Below are 21,114 nucleotides of genomic sequence, written 5' to 3'. Positions count from 1 at the left end.
TCCCCTGCATCGGCAGGCGGACTCTCAACCACTGCGCCACCAGGGAGGCCCCGGCAACCTCTTGATTAGAGCAAGCACCATGACAAACTTTAATAGTAAGAGTCAAAATCGAGCAAATGAATGAAAAATAACCCATTTTCACCTTTCCCCAGGGACCCCATCCAAAATTAACAGATATAAAACAAACAGTAACAAAAACTAATCTTTTTCCATCTGCTTTTTATAGCTACCAGGTAAATCTCTAATGATCAAAAACTTAGCTCTTGGAAACATTTTATGAAAAAGCTATCATTTTACTTTTTACACTTTCACTCTTAAATAATTTCTGATTAGCATAAAAGTTGCAAAAATAGAACCAAGAGTTCCTGCCTGTCCTTCACCCAGCTTACCTAAATATTGACAGCTTACATAGCCATGTTACCACTCACAAAACCAGAAAATTGGCATTGATAATGCTGCTATTAGTCAGTCCACAGACCTTAATCAGATTTCACCAGTTGTCCTACCAACATCCTTTCTCTGACTCCAGGATCATTCAGTCTGTGACAGTGTCTCAATCTTTCTTTGTCTTTCATGACCTTGTCACTTTGGAAGAGTACTGATCAGTCATTTTGTAAAACATCCTACCATTTTAGTTTGTCTGATGTTTCCTCATGGTTAAATAAATTCAGGTTATGCGTTCTCAGCAGTAATAACAACAAATGTAATGTTGTATCCTTTTTTCAGTGCATCATATCAGTAGGTACATGATGTCATTATGTCTTTATTACTGGTGATATTAACTTTGATTGTTTGATTAAAGCGGTGTCTCCAGGGTTCTTCACTATGTAAAGTTACTGTTTTCCCCCTTGGTAATGAATAAGTATATCAACATAATTTAAATTAGATATTTTACCATAATTAGTATCATAAATGTGTTTTCTTTCTCATGGACATTTTACTGAAATGGGATTATAATTTGTATACCGAACTAAGATTGTTTTCAAGTTATTTTGTGGTTCCTTTGCAAATTATCTTTTCCCCTTTTCATTTGTTGGCTTCTATCACCAGTCTTGCACTTTAAGTTAAAATCTTCGGAAAGTTTCTACTTGTCCATGTTGACTGACCCCTGTGCACTTAATGACCCCGTAGGTATGTCGAGAGTACCAGCGTGGCAATTGCAACAGAGGAGAAAACGATTGTCGGTTTGCCCATCCTGCTGACAGCACAATGATTGACACCAATGACAACACAGTCACCGTGTGTATGGATTACATCAAAGGGAGATGCTCTAGGGAAAAGTGCAAATACTTTCATCCTCCCGCACATCTGCAAGCCAAGATCAAGGCTGCCCAATACCAGGTCAACCAGGCCGCTGCAGCACAGGCTGCAGCCACCGCAGCTGCCATGGTGAGTAGAGACCTCAGCTCAATCCTCGTTAACAGTCAAAAAAGCAAAGTAAACAACTATATCTGACAACAAGCTATTCATTTATTAACCTTTTTAAAAAAAATGTTTGCTGAAGATATGTTTGTTCAGGTATCCCAGACAATACATAATGAAGTTACCATTCAGAGAAGTGAGGGTAACTCCTCAAATGGTTCAGATTGCTCCTACCCTCGGCCTAGCTCTTAATACTGTGTCTTATTCTGGATATAGGGTTTCTGAAATTTCTGCTTTGTACAGAACACCTGTCTCCTTTTCGGTTTAACGATACTGCCATTTTCGGTCCTCCTATTTCTGTGTGCCATCTAATCAGCCATTGTTTTCCTTCGGTGTGTTCTTTTGCACATCAAGGCTCTTCTCTACATGTATCTTGCTTTTAACCATAACAAAATCTGTAACTATTTAGGAGAATTGCTTCAACAAAATTGTTTTTAGAATTAGCTACAAGATTTTGAACAGTTTGCTATCTAGATAATCTTAAACAATATTGTGGCATAAACAGAACTGTAAAACTAGAGAAGCTTGCCTATGCCATTATGTAGAAAGGAGAAAGCAGTACTCAAGGAGGAGTTAGAAATTGGATCATTTAGAACAGATACTCAACTATATACTTAAGGTAAATTTTAATGTGATCTAAGAGCTGATTTTAATGAGTCCATTTTTGTTCTTTGCTTAGCTGTTGTAATGTCCTTTCTTTTTACATAAATATATGACTTAATCTTTAAAATATTCATAGAAAAGAACACTGTGTGGTATTTCATAGCACAGTAAAATAATCACGAGAGAGGTCTTTTCTGTGTTTGTTTACGGATACTTGAGCAAAAATACAGAAGGCAGACTCTCTCCTCCTCTCTTCCTTTCACTCTTTTTTTTTTTCTGTTAGAGTATCTTGTTTGTAATTAACTACAAAGAGGAGTTATCCTCCCAATAACAACTCAGTAGTGCCTTTATTGTGCATGCTTAGTCTTGTTATTCGTTGTATATGGCATTCCGATGATTTGTTTTTTTATTTGTTTTTTCTCACCTACCCAAAAATGCACTGCTGCCCCCATGATGCACCTCTGCTTGCTGTTTATGTTAATGCGCTTGAACCCCACTGGCCCATTGCCATCATGTGCTCGCTGCCTGCTAATTAAGACTCAGTCGGCTGTCAAATCACTGAAGCGACCCCTCGAGGCAACCTTTGACCTGGTACTATGACCTTTCACCTTTTAGCTTGGCATGTAGCTTTATTGTAGATACAAGTTTTTTTTTTTTAATCTATTTAAAAATATATATTCCTTTTTCTGTTATAAAGTTGTAAAGTACAATGAAAAACTGAGTGTGGTTTCCTGACAAAATTAGTGGAAAGACTGTAATACAAGTCCCTGGACGGATATCATACAATGAAAGATTTCGAAAGCCCAGCAGCCCACATTCAGTTTAACTACATTGTAGAATATTCTAATGGAATACTTGAAGGACAATAAAAATGTATTTTTGGACTGTATATTTATGTACCTGTTTGGTTAGCATGGCTTTAGTGATAGAATTATTGACTTTTTAATATTTCTAGTTCAGTGTTTTAAGAAAAAAAAAAACTTGCATGCTCTGGGACATGTGCATGTTTAGGTAGACATGGGGGGAGGGGCAGAGCGGGACCGATTTTTATTTTACCTGTTTCGGTCACTCCGTACAATTAACTCTTAACATTGCTTATATTTGTCAATCCTCATGGAGCTCGCAGTGCAGCTTTTCTTCTTTTCCCAAATCAGTGGCTTCTCCCAGAAAGCCTGAAGCATTATGGGACTTAAAACACCTTAACACTTTATAACATGTGCTCTCATACTAGTGGGGTTTTTTTCCCCCCCCCAAGACAAAAATAATGCTTCCCTTAAAGCTTTTATCTTGCTTTTTTTTTTTTTTTCCCCCTTTAAATTTTTGTTTATTGGATGTTTTTTCCCCTTGGGTAGTTAAGTGCTCTGCTGCTTGCTTGTTCATGCTTCCTAACAATTTTAGCCTTCAACTGATTTTTCTTTTTTCTTTTTCTCTTTTTACTGGTATTTGTTTTTTATACTCATTCACTAAACAGGGAATTCCTCAAGCTGTACTTCCCCCATTACCAAAGAGGCCTGCTCTTGAAAAAACCAACGGTGCCACCGCAGTCTTTAACACTGGTATTTTCCAATACCAACAGGCTCTAGCCAACATGCAGTTGCAACAGCATACAGCATTTCTCCCACCAGGTAAGGGGTTTGAGTTTATTAATAAATGAATCTGATGATCCATGTAGAGTTCTACTGGTAGAGCAGATAAACCACGCCCCCAGTTGTTTTTAGCCATAGAGCAGGTGGAAGGTAAGATGGAAACTTGTCTGAGGTATCTCCTACGGTCTTCCTTAAAAACTAAGAATTTTAGCTTAATGAAAGACGGATTAGACATCATTGATGTTTTATATATTTATTTCTGTTTGTGTAATTTGGAATTGAAATAGAGTTCTTTTCCTTTGTTTTCTCTTTCCTCAAGATCGTTATATGTCTGTCAAGCTATTTTATGACCCTTTCCTGCTGTAAGACCCCCTTTGCCTTCATGATTCCATAGAGTTCATTTGAATTGTATGAAATGACACTTTTCAGTTTTGATTTTTATTTTTCAGCCTTTTTGTTTTCAAGGTGGAGAATAAAAAACTGACTCTGTGTTCCAGAGCTCTTAAAAAGTGCTCTTATCAGTACCAATCAGTATACATCACTTAAAGTTGTCCCTCCTGAGCTAATATTGAAGTAGCCCTAAGTGCTCAGTGAAGTTTACATTTATTGTTGAGTTTTACATTTGTGGTTTCAGTTGATTACACCTTAGTCAAATAAACATACTCTAGAACTATACACAAAGATATACAATTTAAAAACATAAATAATCAGAAAATTAGTTATCTGGAAATTTATTATTTTTGCTCACTTATCATTTACTTCAGAAAATACATATTACACTTCTTGTAATCTGGAATTCAACTAACCAGAGACTCTAATCTTATTTTCCTCTTTACCTCTTAATCTTTCTAAAAAATTACCATGTGTTAAGAGATTTATTTAATACAATAATTTTATTAATTAAATTGATAAATTTATGACTAGATGTGTATGTCAGAGATCCAGCCCCGTTAGTATATTATACTATGTTAACAGTATTTACAAGTGCATTACGTTGAAAATGCCATGAGGGAATGTGATAATTTGTTTTTGAATAATGAGAATAAAGTATATTCACATTAGTTTTTACTGCTAAGCCCAACTTTATATACAGCGCATCTTTGAAAACTAGCCATCCCTATGTAGAATATGTAGTAACAGTCAATGAACTAGAATATTCCACTAATTGAAATAGCCTGTCCTAGAACCACAGATAAAATGATATTTGTACGCATGAAATAGTGTCTATCAAGTTGCAGTTTGTCCATTTTAGAACAGAAATTAAATCATTTTGATCTGTAGGGTATTTGTTGCATTCTGAGGGAAAAGTCACATTTGTTTTAAGTTTTATAAGATTAAAAAATTTCTTCTCAACGTATACAGTTTTTCAGAGATTTCCAGAAATGGATCTTTTTGCTTTAGTATAAATTGCATGCCCCTGGATTTATGCTGTCTCCAACAAATAATCTATCAATTTTTCTATAGTCAGATCAGTAGACAAAAGTTTCAAGGGATTGTAGGTAACTACCATAATCTCTTTGAAGAAATTAAAAATTATTTTTGTCAGTTTATTTCATTGAATAAAACATTACTCCTAGAAATGACAGTTTCCCTATTTAAAAATCTAAAAATAAAAATAAATCTAACTTCTTCCATAAATTATTTAAAGAAACCTAAAGTAATCTGTTTTATCAAATGGGTTTTGCATCAGTTTCTCCAAAAACATTCAAATGACTGAAGATTTTTCTAAATAAGTATAATCATTAATTGCATGATATGCATGACTCTGACTTATGACAATAGTCTCTCCCTGGAATGGTTTTTAGTCTGTGGATAGGACAGAGCAAAAGACGATAGGTAAGGTCAAGTCAGAGAAAAACAATAAATACCTTCATAAGTCAGAGTCATACTTATCTCTCTGTTCTAGAAACTAAGCATTGTTAATTTAAATAAAATGTGCCACAGTATATTGAAATATGCTGAAATTTTTAAGATGAATTTGCATTTTTATGATGAATTTGCATCAGAAATATTCTGTTCTTGATATTTGTAGTCAACATGCTATGAAATTATTGCAATAGTAATATCAAATAAGATTTATTTGTAACCCAGTTTTAAAGAGCTTAAGCTTCAGGTTAACCTTTATTAGTCACATAATCAGAAATAAGTACTGCCGCCATCATTCCTTAAAAATATTTTCATTGTCGGGACTTTCCCTGGCGGTCCAGTGGTTTGTACTCCGCGCTTCCACTGCAGGGGGCACGGGTTCGATCCCTAGTCAGGGAACTAAGGTCCTGCATGCCGCGCATTGCGCAGCCAAAAATAAAATTTTCATTGTCATACGTACCTGTGTGCCACTATGGCATTAAAAAGTTAAAATAGATAGCCCATTTATACTTCTGCCAAACCACTTTATCAGACAGCCAGAAAGGAGAGAAATCTAATGCAGAGAATAGAAAACCCAAATGCCTTAAGGGCCAGGCAGGAAACGTGAATAAGTGAGTAAGAAATAAACTAGGAGCTGTGGGGTCTGGGAGGCACTGGAGAGCACAGGCCCAGTCTAAAGGGGACGGTCAATGTTCAGACTTAGCCCTTTGCTGCCTTAGAGGATTGTCCGCCTAGTGTGGTTCCATATACATCATATACATCAGAGTCTTCGTGAACAAGGGGTGGTTGTGTCTCTTCCTCCCAGGGTTGGTTGTATACAAACTTGTACAGCCTAATGCAGTGGCCCTGGTGTCCAGTGTTGCCAGATCTTATGATTTTTTTTCCAGATATTCTGGACATTTGGATGTTCATATGTGAAATCTCTCAATTTTGAAATATTGTAAACTAAGTTTTTAAATATACTTTGAGAACTACAGAAAATCCATCCTACCACAGATTCATATGTCATCTTATGTATAACACCTGGGAGAAAAAGAAAGTCATTTTCCAAAGTCTAGGTTATTCTGCAGACGTATAGAAGAATTATATGACCAGAGCATCCTATCTAACCACAGTATTATAATTTGGAAGTTATATTCTGAAGACTTTATTGGAACTGATTAGAAAAAGGAAGTCATTTATTTTTTGCAGTTTAGAGTTTTAGAGCTCTGTAGTCTGTTGCGTCAATCATAACTTCAGGGACATGCAGGTCTATTTCATTGAAGTTACAGTGAAGCATGGTTGGCTAAATCTTTAGAGCAGGTAACTCTGTATACAGAGTAAGTTGCTAGCAAAAGATCAGGGTTCAGTGTCAAGCCAGCTAGCTAGCTAAGAAAAATTAGTATATACCGTAACTTTTAAGAACAAACTGGGACTGACGTGGCCTATGCCCATCTATCCATCATCCATCCATGTATGCATTCACCTATCCATTTATCCATCCATCCTTCTAACCATCTACCTATTCTTCTCTCTCACCGTACCTCCTTCCCTTCCTCTCTTTCTCCTGTTCCTTCCCTGTTTTCCATCCACCTAGCCGTCTACTCATCCATTCATCCATCTTTCCATTCATTCAATCCACCCCATTCCACTGCATCTCCCTCCCACCCACCCCAAGAAAGCTTTCTGGCCTTTTGTTTTGACACCCTCCATCTCACTTAAAGATAAATACAAGTAATTTGGATTAAGTTCACATTGAAGCTTTGGTGTTGTTTTTTTTTTTTTTTTTTTTTTTAGATATATAGTCCTTTTTTTTTTTAACCTTCACCCTTTAAAACTAAATTCACTATTTATACAGATTATGCATAATCTAGGGTCTACTTATGTTGTAGTTATAAATTTCACCCCTGAAATTAGAGTGTGTGAGAAATAACACTTTTATTTACATCAGATTTATTTTCCTGAACTGAAATTAAGTCCAATTCTAAACTCCAATTTCCTAGTGTTGGATAGAAATATCAGGCGGCATGACTGGAATTCCAGAACCCCATCCTCACACCTCTTCTTTCTGTGTCTACTCAAGCAGAGGTGCTGTGCCGTCCAATAGTCTCAGAAAGGCTACCATTCTCCATTCTTCAGTCAGCACTGGTCACTGCTGATGTACTCAGTGTCCATGTTTACAAGATCTCTTGAAGGCAGGTACTCCAGGGCTTCTATGCCTGCCTTGGGTACAGGCATCCTTGCCTGAACCGCTTAGCCTCCCTCCCTTAGCAGCCCATTCCCCTGGAAAGCCTGCTGCCTGCAGGGCTGCTGTGAAAGAACACGCCACATGCCTCACTACCCGGGGACCCTGCACACTGCCCGCCTCCTCTCCAGGGTCGGAGGAACTTTTCTCTCTGCTCTCCTTCACAGTTTTTGCCTACATGCGATCCTCAGAAGCACACCTCTCTTCTCTCCTCCTAGCATATTGCCACTCAGTCAGTTTAGGGTTATGACTTCAAAAGACCTAAAAATAAGTTTGCTGTAAACGGCTTCAGCTTCGCCTTGCGTGGCAGCACTACCAGAAATAAGGAAACAAAAGGCCAGGAGACTTTCCTGAGGGGTTGGAGTGAGAGGGAAGTTGCAGAGGGATGGGGTTGTTTTTACAGAAAGAATAGAAAACAAAGATTTCCAGCTTATCACTTTCATTATAGTTAATGAAATTAATGCAGATGGTTTACTTGAAACTTAGCATAGTGATTACAGATCTGGCTTGGAAGTTTAAATACAGCTCTACCACAAGATATAATTTCTCTATGCTTTCATTTTTTTCATCTATAAAATGGGGATAATAGTAGTAATTATTGCATAGAGTTGTGTTTGAGTTCTAAACATATTTGATAAAAACATTTTCTTAAAGCGCATTTATAGACAGGTCTAAGAGTCTAGAAAAAAGCCTGGAATGTAGTAAGCCCTGAGTTTTATTTATTATTTCCCAACTCAGTAGTGCAGTAAAATAGAATTCAGTAGATTGAATAGAAACAGAAATAAATTGTATGAAGCTGTTGCTTCTTTAGATATCAATTTTGTGAATAATTCAGCTGATTGTGAACTTTTTGTTTGAAATGATATAAATTATTTTTAGAAGACTTTAAATCAGCTTTATACTTCTATCATAACCTACCTAAATAGGCTTGAATTACCATATCTAAGTTCAAACCTCCAACCAAATCTCCATTATAATTCTTTTTCTCTCTACTTCCTTCCTTTCTCCTTGAACTGATTTTACCTACACATACGTCTCATTTGTAACGTACCTTCCTAGTAATTTTTTCTGCACCTTCCTCCAGATCAATTTAAAATTTTAATATAAATATCATGTAATTAAAGTATTGCATTCCTCAGAAACACACCATTCTGCTCTGCAAATATCTTTGTAGGGGAAATTCGAAATTGACAAATACATTCACTTAAATGTTGCCTTGTGCCGAAAATTGAAAAAAAAACTTTAATTGGCTACTTGTACAACCATTATTAATAAATCAACCCATCTGATGTAAAGATGGATATTATGGTCATTTCAAAAGTGATTTTTGTTTTTGGTAAGTGGGTCCTACAGCATTATGTCTTCATATTTGTGAGTTATTGCACCCTGGCTAGTATTTTCATTGCTGCCTTATGTTTATTTGCTGCAAATCCCTCTCAAAACTGTGTGCATTGGTTATAATGTTAGTAAGATAACTCAAACGGAAATGCAAATCATAAATGCTTTAGAGTTTTAGAGAGATAGGGTAAGGTTAACTCATTTTCAGCATGTGCAGCCTTAATTATGCATGGGATGAAATACAGTAGGCAAATTGCAGCATAATAATAAATAATAAATTTAAAACCTACAACCTGTGCAGTATTTAAAACGAATATTGATCAAATTGCACATTATTCCTTTTCATTCATCTTTTCATCCTCTCCTTCTCAGTCTTCCCACCCCACTATTATAGGATCATGATTTCATAAGATCTAGAGTATTACATTTTGCTTGCTCTACTGTCTCAAATTACCGTCTTTGTTATTACTGGTTTGTTTTTGTTGTCTTTCACAAGTCTTTGACTCAGTAGTGGTAGCAAATGACAGAGATCTTCAAGTGTCTTAAATAATGCCTATCGATGTAATAGTACTCCGCCTGAGAGGATGCCTCCCTAGCTCCATTACCTAGTTTAATCACTGACCATTTTGCCCACGGTCTAATTGTGATAACAGTCTAATTGCAGCTGTTACAAGGACGCCAGTTAAGTAATCTGTGCTTCTCAATGGCAGCTTTGTTTTATAGGGCCATCTCTGACAAGACGCAATTGGCAGATATTTTTCTAACAAATGTTCATCCCAGATGCTGCTAGTATTTAAATAGGATGCACCAAGATTCAGATAGAAACATAAAATCATTTGATATTTTAAAACCTAGAAGTCTAAAATAATCTCATAGAAAGAACAGTAATTCAGTATGTGGGAAAGTGCCCTGTACTTGGTAAAATAAGTTAGATTTTGCAATGTTTATACGTCAAAGAGAACAGGGACTATATTACGTAATATTGATCGTAACGTCGTGGTGGAGCCGTTGTGAACCAGTGCTAACACCCCATATGCAATGTATATATATCTTCATTATCTCCCATTCAGGGTTTTTATTGAAATCCAATCCACCATTTTTTGGATGTGAAATTTTGTAGAACACTTGATATTCCAAGAAGTCCTGAGGGTCTAAACCAGCAGTGAAAACCAGTCTGTTTTCCCAGATACCTACTAAGTAAATCAGTTCGAGACTTATACGAAAGTATATCCCATCTAAATGTTTTCCTTACATTTAAATTCCCAACTAAGGCAATGCAGAAGTTCACGTTCGCTTTATGCATAATTTATTGCTTGGTACCCCTCCGAATAAAGTTCCTGTATGGATGATCACAACCCCCTTCCATGTCTGTGTTGTTGTCGCTACAGTGAACAGGGAAATAAATAAAACCAAAGGAATGAAAATGAATGTTTTGGTTTCATCACATTGTTAAGTCAGTTTTGTGCGTTGAATTATTTAGCATCTTAATAATAAATTTCTCTAATGATTTAACATGTGCTCAGTTCATAGGTTAAAGTCAGAAATAGCAAAGCTACCAGATGGCTAGTAACCAGATTAAAACAAAACAAATTGCAGTATTATTTTTAAAAGAATTAAGCAGGTTTCAATTTTTTTCAAAATACTTTTATTTGTAGGCAGCAATTAGGAGAAACAACGTGTACCAGCACACAGTTAAACTGGCTTTTATTCTTCACTTGAGACTAGTTCTAATTGATCACTATGCTATTGTATGATTTGATTGTGCTGACAGTTACATGCCACTGTTCCCATAATAACAATTTTTCTTCTTTGTTCAAATGAATTTCCTAATTACACGTGTGATGGGATGTTTTAATTCTTTTCCCTTTTCAAATCCACCTTCCTGTTGCAATGCATGATGGGCAGGCTCAATATTGTGCATGACACCCGCTACAAGTGTTGGTAGGTGCCAGCTTTGTTTCTTGATTATCTTAAACCTATGGTGCATCTCACAGCCCCTCAAAATCCACTGCTAAGTTTAACTTGTATCTATTGGGCAAGTCCATTTCCTTTTTACTAACACCTGTCAATTAAATGCCATTTTCTATTTAATTGACATGGGCTCACATAAATGTTTTCTTTACACACAAGTTTCCTTTAATCACCTTTGGTGGATTTTGATTGGACTATGAGTTCTGGTGTGTAAGAAAAAAAAAAAAAACTATCTCATGAAAGTAATATATTGTATATTTTTACAATAGTAAATAAGAAAACACACTTTTATTCAAACAGATAACTGTATATATGAAGTAAATACCTGTATTTTGACTTAGATTTTGAATGTCTGACTATGAACACTATATAAAATTCTTGTTTTTGACTTAGCAAATTAAGCCTGTTTGTGTCAATTTTCTTGATTTGATGGTAACAAGCTTTTTTTCCCCTTTTTTTTCTCTTTCATCCCCTTTCCTCTTCTCTCCTTGGAATGTTGTCCTGCTTTGCGCTGTGATTGCATGTGACTCACTGGTGATGATGCCCCGTCACACGGCTTGTCGCTGTGATAAATACCATGCCCAATTATCTCCTCCGTGTTGCCATGGTTTCCATATTGCTACACTCTTCTGTATGTTTGCTTATATGATTTTCCCTCCGAAAGTTCCCATGGTGCACGGTGCTACGCCAGCCACTGTGTCCGCAGCAACAACATCTGCCACAAGTGTTCCCTTCGCTGCAACCGCCACAGCCAACCAGGTTTGCTAATTTACAGCTTTGTTTCTTAAAAACCAACTCTCATAGGGCTCGGTCCGACAGCCCCGACGCACGCGGAGTTCCCGCTGAGGTCTGTGGGAGTCGCGTGTCCGCGAGGGCTGTAGAGGGTGCTTTTAAGAGCATGGGGTTTCAAAGATACCTCTTGTTGGCCTACACATTCTCTCTGATGAGCGGCAGAATGCTTTTATGCCATTTATAAGTGCTCCGAAGTTGTCGCAGCTCCATTTCTAAAGCTACTAAAATGATATTTACACAAGCAATTCTCAGTTGGGCTCAGTCCATCACGCAGGTGTTTTGACCAATCGAAATTATATAGGGTAGTGTATACACATGCTGAACTGCAGTGCGGCACACCTGAAACTTATAATCTGTAAAGTACAGGTGATTTGAAGGTTTTTGTTATTAGCATTCGATATATACAATTTCCTAGTTCTTGCCCAAATTCTTCATAAAAAGCAAAATATTTAAATGTGTTACCTATGCCACAAATGACCACTCTTGTAAATAGTTTGTTATAAATTCATTATAGTTTTATTCAATAAGCAGATTGCATGCTCAGAATAAGTTAAATTTGTGTCCAAGTTTTGATTCTCAATGATTTAAGGGAAAAAATAAAATTCCTAAGTGCTCTTATTTCTGTAACTACTCAGCATAAACGTTGGAGGGTTATGAAGGAAAAAAAAAAAAAGGCATCCAGTACGGCAAATTGAGTCATCCTGTGTTCCATACAAGTTTATGGAGTGACAAATACACAGGATATTTTTAGGTACAAGGAATCTGTTTCAGAAATTTAAACTTTATGATGTGATTATTCAAAAGAAATTGATTATTAAAATATTTACATTTTAAAATTTGCATGGATTCAACCAGCGTTTTCTGCTCCTATTTAAAATTATGTTCTAGAAAATACTGGTTGAATCAAAGTCAAATTTATGTAAAGTGGGTTTGGGCTTGAATACATAGATATGTTTGTTATGAAAGTAAAGTTCAATAGGGTTACTAGCATATGAAAAAATCTAGAGGCAAATCACATTTCAGATAACCCCCAGACCAAGGTTAAATGTAGCCAGATGATTCTCAAAAGAACCAGTATCAGATGGGGATCAACATGTTGCCCCTTTGGGGAAAGAAGGCCAATTAAGTGCCATCCGAATTCGCAGTTATTGCTGTAAGGAGTATCCAGCCACCCTTGTTTCTGTAGTGCACCGTGTACTGTTGAAGAAGAACTATAAGCTATTAGTACAGCCATTAAAAACGTTCAAAAGCAGCATGCCAGAATGGATGTATTTTAAAGTTTCAGGCAAGCTTTAAACATTTCTTGGCAGAGAATCACTAGTTTTTCCGAAGCTTGTCAAAATAGCCCTGGATTTATGCTAACACATCAGACTCATTTACAAGAATGCTAGATTGTGCATATGTGGCATGTTAGTAAGTAATCTGTGGTAGAAATTTCTTAATGGATTCAGTGGAATCCATTTATGGCGCAGATTAATGATGTTGAACTCTCTTGTGTGTACCACGTATGACTATAGAATTGCTGGTGTAAGCAGAACTACAGCAAAGCGAATTTCAACATGCCCTGGCCACCTTGGTTGTAGGGGACACTTTACTTTTTGCATTGTGCTGTGACCATTTCATGCATAATCTTGGGTCTTCATACTGTTTCACAACCAAAAGAAAGAAAAGGGAATGGATATATATATATATACACACATATATTATATCTACATATACATACATATGTATATGCCTACAGTACAGTAGCAATGCTGGAAATAGCTGATGCCACAAAATGCAGCCTGCATGCATGCAGAAGTTTATAGCTGGCCCTTCATCTGCATCGATTGGTGTTGAAGGTCCTTGGTATGTTTCGACAGCCCCATCCTTGATGCTTCTACACTGTTGGGTGCAACATCCTGTCCTGCAGCAGCAGGAAAAATGGTATGAGAAGCTTCATTATGCTGGGAGCACATTTTCGTGCCATTTGCCAATGCTGTAAAATTGTGTAACAATATCAGCTGAGAAATGGAAATAAAATAGAGACATATTAATTTACACTCCAGACTGTGGATTGTAATATGTTGAATTGGTCTAGGACATCTAAATTGAAACAACAACAGAATGCCTTCATGTATGTGATTCTACTGTTCTCCCATCAACCTTGCCGAAATGGGATTAGTGCCGTGTTAGAGATGAGGAAACCTAAGCATAGACTAAGTGCTTTGCTCAAGGTTACACACCGGGAAATGGATCACTAGTGTTAGAACCCGTGCTTTCATTCCTCCGATTGTCTTCATCTGTTGTGCTGCCTCTCCCAGGACAGCAGTCATACTTCTGGGTTGGAGGAGAATCAGGCTACAAATTGGAAGATCTTGGCTTTTGGGATGATTGAAACAAGTCACCTCTATATTGGTTCCTTATTGTATTTTCTCTCAAGTTTTGTAATTCTCTTGCCCATTTAAAATACAATAAAATGTGCAATCAGGGTTCAGAAATACGTTCTGAAGTAGATTTAACACTGTTATCCAGTTCTTTTGAAATACTCCTTAATAATCCTTACCTGGTACTTTTAACTTGGAAAAAAAGTTAGACACCGTCAGTTGAATGAAAATGTAGAAACTGGTTGCACAAAAATAGGCAAGACATTTCTTACTTTACTTTGTGGATTACTGAATAACTGAAACCACAGGTGTGTGTGTGTAGGCCAACAAAAAGGGCTTCTTTCAATTACTGCTCTGCATGAATTTTTGATAGTTTTACTTCTCTTACTTCCTAAAAACTGATAACGTTTATAGAATAGTATTTAACACCAAGATTTTTAAAAATGAGTTGCTACTTTGGCATTAAGTTTACATTAACTTACTGTTATGTTGACCAGATAAGGACTGTCACCTCACAGCTGAATTTCACTTCTCTTAAAAAATTTAATATTAAAATGTTTTCATCTCTTGGTTGTTGGCTTGCTTGCATGGATCATTCATTAAATAATTTTTTATTTGCTAGATACCCATAATATCTGCCGAACATCTGACTAGCCACAAGTATGTTACCCAGATGTAGAATTTTCATCACTACACAGTAAGTTCATTGTGTAATATAGAGTGTATATTCGTGGTAGTTTTTTTTTTTTTTTTTAAGATAATAATTGTGTAATGCACTTAAGAAAATTTTATAAAATTTCACAGAAAGTATTTATGTAGAGCTCACAATTTTATCTTAGATGGGTTATGAGGAATTTTATCATGTGAATTCATAATAAATATGTTGATGTCACTTAAATATGTGTAATACTTAAGATATATTAATTTTGTTTTTATTTCATATTAGAAATAAACACAATAGTGAAGAAAAAAGGCAACTTAAAACTAAATAGAAGGCATAGATCAGAGGCTGGCAAACTTTTTCTTGAAAGATGAGAGAGTAAATATTTTTGGCTGTGTGGGCCATAGGGTTTGTGTTACAGCTGCTCCACTCTGCCACTGTAAAAGCACAAAAGCAGCCAGAGACAACGTGTAAACTAAAAGGTGTGCTGCGTCCCAATAAAACTTTATTTACAAAAACAGGCAGCAGGCCAGATTTGGCTCACAGGCAGTAGTTTGCTGATCCCTGGTGTAGGTCAGCATTTATTTTATTCAAAAATTGCTTTGCTAAATCCTACATGAGAACATGTACCCACTTCACCCCGTGCTTTGCCACACACAGGGTCATTAGAATATGAAGAGTCTGATTTAAATAAATATATTCACACACGGACGTATGTGCACGTGTACACACACACACACACACACACACACACACACACACACACACATCTATATATCCAGGTAAACGTTAGGTACTTCAGGATAGTCGCCCTGGAGGATCATATAATTCTAAAGATGTTGTCATTGCTCAAATGATTTGAAAGTCGTGGGGTTTACTTTCAGACACATTGACTTAGATACTTGCAAAGATGACCATTTTTCATCCATCGAGCATACGTTTTATTCAGTATGCATGCGTTCAAGTTATCTACATGCTCAGAAGTATATTAAGTATCTATTTTTATATTTAGAAAGAGCCATAATGCTTAAAACTGAGTCTGGTAAATACGATGGGTGATCATTCTTTGTTGCTTCCTTTCATTCATTTATCTGTTCATTAACATATTTACAAATGATTTTTTTGGTGCTACTGTGTGTTAATTACCAGGTCGAGGAAATAAAGATGAGTAGATAATGATGTAACTTTCAGCACTCTACATTAAAATAAGAGAGGTTTGAACACATTTCTCTTGGAGCAAAGATGAGGGAGCAGCTCTTCCTGACAGAGTCAGAAGTTAAGTGAATTTGGACAATGAAGGTTGTTACAGAGAGAAGGGAGATGTCGGGGCCTTACAGAAGAAGGGACAGAGGTGTTGAGTCAGGAGATGGGCCAGTTCAGAGGCCCCTGAGCATAGTAACAGCTGGTCAAAGGGTAAACCCATGCAGAAGGGTATAGGTGAAATCTGAGAGCCGTTACAGGAAGAAATGATAGGCTCAATCTGAGAAGTACTACCAGAGACATGCTGCGATCCTGAATTAAAATACTGAAACTGATTTCTGTGTTTCATAAGTTCTCTCGATGCAGTTCTGATAGTAAGGTTTATTATTCTGAACAATAGCCACATTTTGAATAAGCACATCGCTTTGTAGTATGTAGGTTTGGAAGTAGAGTTCTCTTTTTGACATGTTAAAAAAAAACCTTTTTCAAGCTTTTATCGTCAGTTGGGTGTGTTTGGTATGTATATCTGTAACTATGTTCTATTTCTTAGCAATAATCCAGTTTGAAAAAAATGACAGCAAATGGCCATAAGTTCATCAATTGGCAAAACAGTGGATTTGTGTGTACTGAAACTTAGGCTCTTTAATGTTCTGTTTAACAAATGATTACTCATTTTCATGAGGAGTTACAATATTTAAACTGGTTTTTAAGTGCAGCAAAATCGTGATTTCTTTCATTCTCAAGGGTGTGTGCTAAAGCATATTTTAATATGTAAAGATTCTCTGGGAACAAATTTCATGTAAAAACTGGAACTCAGCTCACAGGTGCATTGTAATATCAATTCAACCTTAATTTGTCAGGAGCATAAGGAACAGTTTTTATTTTCTTACCTTTAGTGGGAAAAATCCTCACTTTAAATTATCCAAAACAGTCATGTAGAGTATGGTTCTTTTTTTTTTTTTTTTTTTTTTTTCCAAACACATACTGTGCTAATCAGGCACCCAAAGAGAGCAAATTGTGTTTAATAGGATTGTTGCATGGATTTTAATTTCGTGGGCCAAATCATTACTCTTGAAACCTATTAAACTTTAGAAGTAAAATGAGTTGTAAATTCTGCCCCACCATGACAGTGCTACAAAGAGCTCGACTACATCATGCCCCTTGATTCTACAAATGTGTTTTATACTTTGAGCTTAGTGTTGGGTGATATTTGTTCAGAGTCTACAGTTTTATTAAGCTGTGCATGTCATTTTATTCTCGAAGAAATGATAAACAAATTTAGGTCCTTTGTACTTGTGAAGTGCTTTTTGTTTTTACATGAAGATACAACATACATGTGTTCACTCTTTAAACCAAGAAATACAGTTTTCATGTCGAATGCATATTGGAAACTGCTGTTAGATATTGTCTGTTTCAAAGAAGATTATCTCTTTTTCCCTTGCAGATCATGCTAAAGAGGAAAGGACAGTGTGCTTGGTTAGAGTAAAGGACGAGGTCATTAGCCATAGTGTATATACCGTCAAGCAACACACACAAAAACCCCTCAGCCACAAGACATCCGCATATTGCATGTTAACCAGAAGACAAGACAACATGGAAATCCACTGCACACTGTTGCCTATACACTTTGTACATTTAATTGATATTTGTGCTGAGGTGATATTCCTGTCTAAAAGAACAACATTGTCTTTCTTTTCTAGCACAGAGTGATGCATTCAAATATGCAGACCTAATTAGTTTCCTATATATTCATGCCATCTTGAAAAGACAGACTATGGTGTAACCATGATTCTATTATGTATTGGTACGTCTGTAGACCAAGATATAATTTTTTAAAAATAAGTTTATTTCTTTCAAGGTTTACAAATAACAAAGGTGCACCTTGTATTTAAAATTTTGCCATTATAGATGAGAGCGTGCATGCACAGTCATTTTTGTTTAAGAGTAATATTTTTAATGTAGTAGATTTTAAGATGTGGTGAGGGAGGGATCTGACAGAGATGAATGTGCCAAGCAAAACCACAACTGTGTATCTTTTAAAGCACATCATGGCTTTAAGTACCATGTTGTTAAGGATTCTCATGAAGTGCCATAGACTGTACATCAAATTAGAGTATTATTTCTTCAGTGTTATTGTTTTCGGAGCCACATTTTGTTGCTTATTTGCTAGTACTAATCAGTCAAAGGGCACCATTCTTTTTTTTTTTTTTTCCTTTTTTTTTTGGAAACCAAAGCTGTCTCAGAAATGGCCGATTTAACTTTACAGTAACAAAATAGACAGCACAATACAAACTCTCTCAATACAGATAAACTCACACATACTGGAGATATATATAATAGATATATATATAAAATTATTTTAATGCATCGTAGTGTAATATTTATGCATACTATACTGTATAACATGTTATTCAAAAGGGATATGCCATTTCTGAGACACGATAACAAAAAAAAAAAGTTGGAGGAAATTATTTTGCTTCTATTTATAGCTCTGTCAAAAGTCAGACGACTCTAAATGCTTTGCAAAAATGGTTTCACATTTGCTTAAATGCTTCATCACAGTCACATTTAAAATAGTGACTCTAAACAAAGAAGAAAGCAGCACTCATCAGATGCATGATAAACCAAAATATGAAAATGGGAAATGTTTAATTAACCTAGTCACTGGGTGGGTTAAGTACATGGGTGAATTTTATATGTGATTTGTTTTGTTTTGTTTTGTTCAGATTTACTGCTTATAGCCTTAGAAAGCCTTTTACAAAATTAAAAAAAAAATAGATGTGCATTCAGTTTTTAAGAATGGATTCATCCAAAGGAATTCCTTTTTTGTGGTTTGGATGTTGCAGCTAGTAAAGGATATTTTTGCTCTGTTCAGCAGTTCTAAAAATTGCTGAAGTAGGGGCCAGGTCACTGGTAGTTCTAGTATGGAATGGGAGAAGTGAAAGTTCAGTTCTAGAACTTTCCATACTTCCAAGTTTACTGCAAGTTTTTATGCTTGAGAGAGATGCTTTCTAATATAAGACTGATGTGTTGATTTTACTGATTGTACTGTACATCTATTAAAGCCTTAGATTATTACATTACGGGTTGGAACCCATACCAATGTAATTTCAATCGTGTTAAGAGAGTAATGGTGACTTCATATGTTATTGTAGTTAGTTACATTATAGAATATTACTTATTTTTCTTGTTAAAATGTAGTTTTTCATTTCCTACATTTATTAGATTTCATTTTCTATTAACAATTGAATACCATTTCAGTTTATAGACTCTTGTTTTATTAGATTTTACCGATGAATTTTTCAAAATACAAAAAAAAATTAAAGTAGTTTTTCCTTCATAACATACTCAGTTTTGAATTACATGTAGTGTCATATGAATATTCGTATTATTGTTAACTAAATGATTTATATTTTACTGATTTAATATTAAAGTGTAAGAATGTCAGTCATTGTTAGTTCTTGTCTAGTTTTCATTAAAAGAACAAAGATCTTTTATATGGATATCTTATAAATATATAATCATTGCTAAGTAAGAAGTTAAGTTGTTGCTATCGCAACAATCCTGGCAGACAATTGAGTAATATTTTGATGATTTATTTTGTTTGTAATTAGTTATTATAAGAGGATCTAGATCCTAGATATTAGAATAAAATTTATTTTCTACTGTATCCATTTCAAATGTTAAAGTATTGTTTAATATTTTTGAAATCCCTGAATATCAGGCCTTGTTATAAATAAGCTGCATAATCAATAAATAGAACAAGGGACTTTTTGTTGATAATCCAAATACTCAAAGTTTACGTAATGAGAATTATAGCGTGTGTGCAAACTCTTGAGGGTTGATTATGCTGCAATTTAGCATGTTGGAACGTCTAGAGAGAAGGTTGACTTTTTGCACTTCTGTATATAGTCAAAAGAGAGAAACCTGTATAATAGTAAGATCTTATTTTGAATAAAAACGTCTATAATTACAAGGAGTTTTGTTAAGGCTAATACAATGACAGACTGAGCAAAATTGCTTGCAAAAGTGGCACAGAGTGAGTTAGCACTCCATACCCCTTCAAACATGTTGCTTTGCTTTTTGTGGACAGCTTGTAGTTTGCCAGGATTTTTTCAGCTGGAAAGATATGCCATCCTTCCGAGATCTCATGACTGACAAAAACTCCATTGGGCCAAATCTGCCTGAAGATCATTACCAAAACTAGCAGGTACTTCAACCATTAAGGTGAAATCATGGATCAAATATTCCTTACATTTTTCAAAACTACTGCATGTTTAAAACTTCAACAAAACAAAAAAGAGAAAGAACTATACTAAGGACATATACTATTCAAATCAGTTTCTGCCAATTTCAGTGGTTTATTGTTCACAAAAAAAAAAAAAAGAAAGAAAAAAATCTTCAAAACGAGTATTGACTTTCACAAAATTTCAACCATAAACAGGCAAACCAAACAGCACACAGTAGCTATAGTTGTTATGTGATTGTTTTTTAATTGCTGTAGGATCCTGTTCTTTCAGCAGGTGAAAAAGATAAAACACAGTTCAAATTTCATGGTTTTAATTTTCAACTCAGAAGCACTCAAAAAAGCAAATGTGATAATGGGCACTTGTGTAATGAGTTAGGGTATCCAGCCTTCACTCCAGCTGGTAATAGTGTTGCACTTATCAGCAACCTTACGCCTTCATCTGCTGAAAGGACAGATGTGCTTGGTTTTACTATTATGTAATCACAACTTACTTTCTGCTTGTAGTTGCTTAAAATTATGTATTTTTGTCTTGGGCTGCAATTTGTTTTATGCTTACTTTATTATTACTGCAGTAGTTGACTTTGCTGTATGGAAAAATAAAGTGAAATTGCCCTAATAAAACTTCTCTTTCTTAAGTATATTTGTGTATCTGAGATTGAAGAGTAAATTATTTTTGTGCGTTTCAAGCATCCATGCATGTCTGTCTTGATGCGAACATAATGATGTGGAAATTCATTATAAGGTGTTCACTGATGGCAAGTGAGGAAGGCATTGACCCTCTTCCTCACTAGCCTCTCAGACCAAGAGGGAGAATGTGACTCATGATGTATTGCCAC

At 35.6% G+C, this 21,114-nt stretch overlaps 1 protein-coding gene across 17 annotated transcripts in view; it reads left to right on the top strand.

Annotated features, from left to right (window-relative positions):
* Positions 1-20,624, top strand: part of MBNL1 (muscleblind like splicing regulator 1) — a 180,335-nt gene extending 159,711 nt beyond the window's left edge. For 9 of the 17 annotated variants that reach the window (XM_007108270.4, XM_028488581.2, XM_007108262.4 and 6 more), the window contains 7 exons: positions 1,132-1,389; positions 2,563-2,616; positions 3,497-3,650; positions 10,945-10,980; positions 11,675-11,769; positions 14,791-14,865; positions 17,474-20,624. In XM_007108270.4, the coding sequence (XP_007108332.1) occupies positions 1,132-1,389; positions 2,563-2,616; positions 3,497-3,650; positions 10,945-10,980; positions 11,675-11,769; positions 14,791-14,847 (654 nt within the window). In that variant the 3' untranslated portion in view covers positions 14,848-14,865; positions 17,474-20,624. The remainder of the gene's footprint in view (positions 1-1,131; positions 1,390-2,562; positions 2,617-3,496; positions 3,651-10,944; positions 10,981-11,674; positions 11,770-14,790; positions 14,866-17,473) is intronic. The other 8 variants (XM_007108266.4, XM_007108260.4, XM_007108264.4 and 5 more) reach the window with 5 other exon arrangements.
* The last annotated feature ends 490 nt before the right edge of the window (positions 20,625-21,114 follow it).

This window comes from Physeter macrocephalus, chromosome 1 (genome assembly GCF_002837175.3).
Source record: "Physeter macrocephalus isolate SW-GA chromosome 1, ASM283717v5, whole genome shotgun sequence".
Taxonomy (NCBI): domain Eukaryota; kingdom Metazoa; phylum Chordata; class Mammalia; order Artiodactyla; family Physeteridae; genus Physeter; species Physeter macrocephalus.
Note: the sequence above shows the minus strand (reverse complement) of the source record. Positions and strands in the feature narration are given on the sequence as shown.